The 7,770-nt window shown below is 33.4% G+C and overlaps 1 protein-coding gene across 1 annotated transcript; it reads left to right on the forward strand.

Moving 5' to 3' along the window:
- The first annotated feature begins 3,228 nt into the window (after window positions 1-3,228).
- On the forward strand, window positions 3,229-4,691 carry LOC143565078 (ADP-ribosylation factor-like). Its single transcript, XM_077052168.1, has 5 exons — window positions 3,229-3,402; window positions 3,885-3,980; window positions 4,108-4,236; window positions 4,315-4,433; window positions 4,499-4,691. Exons 1-5 carry the CDS (start codon window positions 3,229-3,231, stop codon window positions 4,605-4,607), a joined length of 627 nt encoding a protein of 208 aa, XP_076908283.1. The 3' UTR covers window positions 4,608-4,691.
- Window positions 4,692-7,770: the final 3,079 nt, after the last annotated feature.

Genomic DNA, 7,770 nt, shown 5'->3' on the forward strand with positions numbered 1-7,770 from the left:
TTTGTTTTAGTTTCGGTACAATAACACACGTAACCAAAACCGACCGAATTCGAGTCGACTTTCCGTCTCAATGCTTGGGTTTTACCACCATCAGGATTTTACCGACCTGCCCCAGCGCAACGCGCCAGGTAAAATACTAGTTTAAACAAAACAAAATAGACCGCTCTAATCTTGGTTCAAGTTCGGTTTGTTAACAAATAAAATCGATTTCAAGCACGCATTCATATGCATGTCTATTCAAGCAACCCTAGTTGCACTCAGACGATGACAAGTGGCTTTATAAGTCGATCGCCTTCTTGGTAAAATTATGGGATGTATACTGAAAAAATAAATAGAACAAAGTGAAAGTTGAATTATAATGGGTTGCTAAATACAATTAGATTAAACTAATAATTTAGAACTTTGGTGCCGTAAAGTCTCCATTGGACCACTTTGCGGCACCTTATTGGTGGTATTTTTCTTTTTTTTTTGTTTTACTAATAGTAACGTAACACACGTGACGGAAAACAAATGGATTCGCCTAAACTTACCACATTTTGTTTTAGTTCAAGTACCGAACAAACATAACGAAAACTAACCGAGTATTGATTTAATTTATTTCCAAACATTAACGAATGTGACGAAAACTGACCGAATTCACGTAGGCTAACCGCCTCAGTGCTTGAGATCGGCAACAGCTGAGTTTAACAACGATCGAGTTTTATTGGCCTACTCCACCCCATTAGTCCACCTCAAGATTTGTTTTTTTTTTTATTTTTTGTTTTAGTTCCGGTACAATAACACACGTAACCAAAACTGACCGAATTCGTGTCGACTTTCCGTCTCAATGCTTGGGTTATTACCACCATCAGGATTTTACCGACCTGCCCCAGCGCAACGCGTCAGGTAAAATACTAGTTTAAACAAAACAAAATAGAGTGCTCTAATCTTGGTTCAAGCTCGGTTTGTTAACAAATAAAATCGATTTCAAGCATGCTTTCATATGCATGTCTATTCAAGCAACTCTAGTTACACTCAGACGATGACAAGTGGCTTTATATGTCGATCGTCTTCTTGGTAAAATTATGGGATGTATACTGAAAAAATAAATAGAACAAGGTGAAAGTTGAATTATAATGGGTTGCTAACTACAATTAGATTATACATATACCTTAGCGGCTTCTATAATCTAGAGTCTCTACACGTTTAAAACCTTTTTGTCTTAGCTTCATTCATTAATGCTTAATTCTTTTTAAGATGCCCTTTTTCTTGATAAAGCAAAATTTTCATCTAAAATTTCTCAATTTTGCATTTGCAAGAATTTAAACCTACCACCTCATTTTTAAATACACAAACACATACTACTAGACCATTAGGCACGGTTTTTTCAAAACACCCTTTAAGGAGTAATTAAATACTCATGGGATAGGTGGTGTGTTGTGATTGGTAGAATTGGGTGATGTGGGGTAGGCAGTGTTTTAAAACCGGATCTCATACACGGCCCGGTATTTGAGCCCCGTATTTTTGGGCGGTTTATTAAAACTTCGAATCAAATGGTTTTTCTAACATACCGGTTTAAACCATTAAATTTGTTTTAGACAAGCTACTTTTTTACTATTTTCCGTCCATATATTAAAAGTCAAATAAATAAAACTTTTAACCCAACGATTATAACTTAATCGAGTAAAATTGATTCCTGTCCTACCCTCCTAGTAACTAGCGATTAAAATTTGAAAGAAAAAACACAGTCAATTAAAGAGACTTGTTGCCTGTTGAAGCTTCAATCTCAAATCCTTTCTCTTGCATAGTGGACATCCCAAATGGCACTGCAACCATAGTTACCTAATTCATGGTTCGCTCCGGTACGGATATGTAATTTGCTAAGGGTTACGTATTCGCCATTTGGTACGAAGGGGGTAGCTTCATTTCGGTACGAACCAGTACAGTGTACGATGTAGTTCAGTTCGATATTCCATAATAAAAATAGCTATTTATAGTTTATACATATATATATATATGTAATGCTAATTTTATACTTTTTATATATAAATTTATAAATTAAATGTAAAATAGTGAAAATTGAGGGGGTTAATTGTTAAAATACACAACCTCTTTTGTATTTTTAACTGTTTTTAGATAAAAAATTTTAAACTTTAGGGAGTAAATAATGTAAACTAATGAAAGATTAAGAGGTGAAATGATAAAATAACCAACGTTAATAAAACCTAAAATAACCAAACGCAGATGCGCCACTTTCTTCTCTTCCGCCTTACTCCTTTTCCGGCAAAAACGGCATCATTGGCGTCAAAAATTGACTTCGCGTACCGAAGTGAATTGAAACACCGAATTCGTTCGTTTGGTACGTCGTACAGGAGCGAATTGGAACGTAGCGAATTCCGATTCGGTTCATCACGAACCAATTCGTAATTCGCGGGTCTGCTGGCGAATTCGGTTACTATGACTGCTACTTGCAGTTTGCACCAATATCTTCAACTGCAATTTGTCATTCAATTATTTAATTCGAATAAGTGACTACAAATTATGTGCTTTTGGATTATTTATTGATTACGGATCAACTTTTAAATTACTTTTTATCATGGAATCACATGCCGGCGATACCATTTTTTTAACCAAATCCGGTAAAAGTAGAACAACCGAATTTTTATACATTAGGGGTAGAGCCTGTGGTGCGGTCTATTATACCATTTGGCTTATGTGTCCAATTGTCATTGGTTAAGAGACATCATTGTTCCCTTAGTGCCCAATCAACCTAGATGTCAAGCTCTAGCCGGACCTTTTCAATATCTATAAATAAAAAATATAAATATAAATAAAAAAATTCAAATGTTTTGTATTATTAATTACTTGATTCTCAAAATATTGTTTTCTTTGTGCCCGTCAAGTTAGATGCCTAAGTTTTAATGTCTCCTTTTCAATTGTTTATATATATGAAAAAGAAAAGTCAAAATAATTAATGTAATAAACTAATAATAAATTTATTCTTAAAGTTGTCGATCTACCTTTTAAAATTTCCATTGCATCATCCCAAATACCAATAGTCAACGGTTTTTATTAGACGTGGGTCTTTAACTTATTATTATGGCACCAACCCGCAATATTCAAGATTGTTTAAATAATAACTTGTCCGCTTTGTTTGCCTCTGCATTTGGTGGTGGTGATCGTAAGTATTAGTCTAGTCTAGCATACTTGGTAATAATTACTATCGTGATTGCAATATTCAACGGTAATATGGGGCTGTCTTTTACGAAGCTATACAGTTTGTTGTTCAAGAAGGAGGTTCGTATCATGATGGTCGGTCTGGATGCAGCCGGTAAAACCACAATTTTGTACAAGCTCAAGTTAGGGAAAATTGTCACCACTATCGCTACTATTGGTATGCTACGTTATCAACTAAACCTAACTGTATTATATTGTGTTCTCATCTGCCCTCTTTTCTTCTATATTTATTTGATGCAAATCGTTTATTAACATTAATTTTCAGTCATCTAATCTGTCTTGTTATATTACAGATTTAATATGTGAAAAATTTATGCTTATTAATACGCGTTTGAAAAAGAACTAACCTTAATTTAATATGTACGTTAATAAGAATATCACCTTACAAATATATATCATTAAAAAATTTAGTTTCTGAAGTACACCGTGCGCTATCATGTTTCAACGAAATTCTATGCTTAATATAATTGTTTTTATTAAGCTATTATATATATCATCGACTGCTTTTATTTTTTCATACTAAAGAAAACATTTTTTTTTAAATTGATCAAATTTATTTAGAAGTGAAGAAGAATTAGCTTGATGAAAGAACTAGTCAATTTTAAAGGACTCTTTAGTCTTTAGGGGATTTTTTACAGTTTTGTTCTTAATATTTTCACCAAATCAAGTCGTTTATTTCTATTACTTTTACAGGATTTAATATTGAAACTCTTGAATATAAGAACATCAGCTTCATTGTGTGGGATTTTGGTGCCTATAACATGGTAATTTAACCTCACCAGTTAGTATGTCTTGACTTGCATAATCAATTAAACCTTAAAAAATAATAAATATCCGGGCAATTTGTCAGCCTCATTATAATCTATGAATCAAATGCTGATATGTTTTCAGTATCGGCAACCATCTTTGATGAAGCACTACTTCCAAAACACACAAGGTCTAATCTTTGTGGTTGATAGCGCTGATCGTGATCGTGTGGCTGATGCCAGAGATGAACTACACAAAATGTTGATCCGGGAGGTATTTTGAAGCAGTTTCATGTGGAAATTTGTTTATTATTTTGGCAATGTCATGCATATTTTAGTTGTGTTAATTCAGGATGGACTAAAAGATACCACTTTGCTTGTTTTTGCCAACAAGCAAGATCTACCAGGTGCGATGAATCCTGCTGAGATTACCGAGAAGCTTGATCTACATTCTCTTGGGCTGCAACACTGGTAACAATTTGCCACATACACACGAATATATGATTGATGATGTATTGAAGAATTGTATATATCAGGTTTATCCAGAGCGCGTCGGCCACCTCTGGTGAAGGTCTATATGAGGGGCTCGATTGGCTTGCTAATATCATTGATAGCAAGGTAAATCATTTATTTATATGGTTATGAGTGAACAATATTGCTTATAAAGTTGGTGTATTGTAGAAAGTATAAGTATACGTATTTCATCAGTCACATGGTGTGGTATTTGTATACTTGGTACCAAAGTTACATGCAACCAAATTAGAAAGTTTCCAAAAATGAAATAAAAACAAGATTGAATCAGTTTTCATGATACAAAGAAATAGCAAGTTTAGACATCTAATTTGTAGGAATGTGATCTTTGCCATTTTCTGAAGTTTGTTTGGTTAACCAATTTTCAGGCTTAAAATGGATTCTTCCTACAAATAAGTCTTCTGACAAATATCGTAATCATTTTATTTCGAATTTGTACCATATCTTTATTTATGTGTTACGTGAAAACTACTCTGGTAACAATAAGAGTATATGTGTATACTGAACTATATTTCTACTTTTGTAAATAAATTGTATTTTTATGGCGTTGAAGTGATTTTTGTCAAAGAGAAGCAACTGGTAGGTCGATCGTTGTGAGTTGTGACAATTTGGATATGAGCAAGCCATGTAAACAGTTGTATGTGTATACCATTGTGTACATGTTACAACCATGTAGACACTTGCATGAGCGTGTGTACAACGTTGTTGTGAAACATGCGCGTATACTGATCATATTTATAATAATCAAATTATTTTGTAACTTGTCCAAAAAATTTGTCTCGAAAATTTCTAAATGCAGCACGTCCACGCATGATTTATGGATTATAACTATGGTGGGACACAAATTGTGGCAAAAGCTTGTCTAAAAGAAATTATAGGTTTTTACACTAACTACAAAACTAGAAAGTCATGTTCACTCTCTTTGCGACTTTGCTCATTCTTAATGCATTTTATGATGATACAATAATCGTACATTCGGTGTTCGGCCAACCAATAATGTTTATTTTTTCCTTTTGGTTTTTTTTCAAACCAATAATTTATGTTGTTATAATTTGATCGCTAATTATAATAAGATTATTGTTGTTATTCTTTTGTTTTGAAAAGATAATAAAGAAAGAGAATAAAAGGTAGATAGTAAATGAAATTCTATAACTTTTGATATATATTACTTGTTACAAGACATGGTATTTATAACACCAAAACAATTATTTACAAATAGTATTGAGGGTACAAAGGTATATGATTTGTTTGACAAAAAGGGTGTCATGCAAAAACCGTGGATGAATCATAAAACTCCCCTTTGGATGACACCTTTTAAACTTTGGGGTTTTGAAGTCCTGCCTTATTAAAAATTTTGTCAAATAAAACCCAGTGGGAAAACTTTAGCCAAGGAGAAAAGAGTGCAGTATAAAGCTCCCCTTCAAGTTGTAGGTCATTTCATTGTTTGTACATGTCGCATGCTAATGTCATAAACATGTTTTCTAAAAGTTGTTGCGGGAAGTGCTTTTGTGAAAAGCTCTGCTGAATTGTTGCTTGATTGGACATATCTTATTTCAACTAGTTTATCTTTGATAAGGTCTTGAGTATATTAGAAGAATCTTGAAGGTATATGTTTTGTTCTGTCAGTTTTGATATACCCTTCTTTCATTTGTGAGACATAGCCTGAATTGTCTTCGTAGACTGGTGTTGGACTTGCATCTTTCTCTAGTCCCCAAGAGGTTACTATGAGTTGTGTCATAGATGTTAACCAAACAGACTCTCTAGAAGCTTCATGTAGTGTAAGGACTTCAACATGATTTGAGAACGTTGCAACAAGTGTTTGTTTCTGAGAGCGCCATGAAATTTTGCAATTCCCCCATTCTTAAACACGTATCAAGTTTGAGATTTTGCCTTATGATGGAGATCTGATAAATAACCTGCATCTGCATAACCAACTAACCCTTCTTTGAGTCATTAGAATAAAATAAACCTAAATCAGCAGCTCCTTTTAGATACTGGAAAATATGTTTAATGTCATTCCAATGTCTTTTAGTATGGGATGAACTGAATCTTGCCAACAAATTAACTACAAAAGAAATGTCACATCTCGTACAATTAGTAAGATACATAAGCGCTCCAATTGCACTGAGGTATGGTATTTCTGGACAAAGAACCTCCTCATTCTCTTCACAAGGACAAAATGGATCATTATTGACATTAAGTGATCTAACAACCATCGGGGTACTTAAGGGATTTGCCTTTTCCATCTTGAAACGTTTTAAGAGCTTTTCAGTATAATTCGACAGGTGGACAAGTATTCCATTATCCATATACGCAATCCGTAAACCAAGTCAATATTTGGTTTTCCCAAGGTCTTTCATTTCAAATTCTCTCTTTAAGTGAATGATCATTTCATGGATTTCATTATGCGTCCCAATTATATTTAGATCATCAACATATACGACTATGATCACAAATCCTGATGTTGTATTTTTAATAAAAACACATGGGCAAATAAGATTATTTGTATAGCCTTTGCTTATCAGATAATCACTCAAATGATTGTACAACATCCTTCTAGATTGTTTCAACCTATATAAAGATCTTTGTAATTTGATTGAACACATTTCTTTGGGCTTTGTGTTTAATGCTTTAGGCGTTTTAAATCCTTCTGGAATTTTCATATAGATGCCACTATCAAGTGATCCATATAAGTAAGCTGTAACAACATCCATAAGACGCATTACCAAATTTTTAGAAGCTGCCAAGCTGATTAAATATCTAAACGTAATAGCATCCATAATAGGAGAATATGTTTCTTCATAGTCAATTCCTGGCCTTTGAGAAAAACTTTGAGCTACAAGTCTAGATTTATATCTTGTAACTTCATTTTTCTCATTACGTTTTCTCACAAAATCCCATTTATATCCTACATGCTTTATTGACTTTGGTGTTATGACAATAGGTCCAAAAACCTTTCGATTGTTTAGTGAATTTAATTCAGCTTGCATAGCATCTTTCCATTTGTTCCAATCTTGTCGATTTTGACATTCATCTACAGATTTTGGTTTAGGATCATCATTTTCTTCCATGATATCACTTGCCACAGAATAAGAAAATATATCATCAATATTTTCCATTTCATCTCGATCCTAAATTATATGTGCTTGACCATAGTTGATTGCAACTCTTTGTTGGAATCATTTATTTCTTCTTGAGGGAAGTTTATATCATTTGCTTTTTCCTGGGGGAAGGTTTTGCCATTTTCTCTTTCTTTATGGTAAGTATCCTTTTAAGA

The sequence above is a fragment of the Bidens hawaiensis genome, unplaced genomic scaffold (genome assembly GCF_021521415.1).
Source record: "Bidens hawaiensis isolate Kalapana, Puna unplaced genomic scaffold, B.hawaiensis_p1.1 tig00022282_1, whole genome shotgun sequence".
NCBI lineage: Eukaryota > Viridiplantae > Streptophyta > Magnoliopsida > Asterales > Asteraceae > Bidens > Bidens hawaiensis.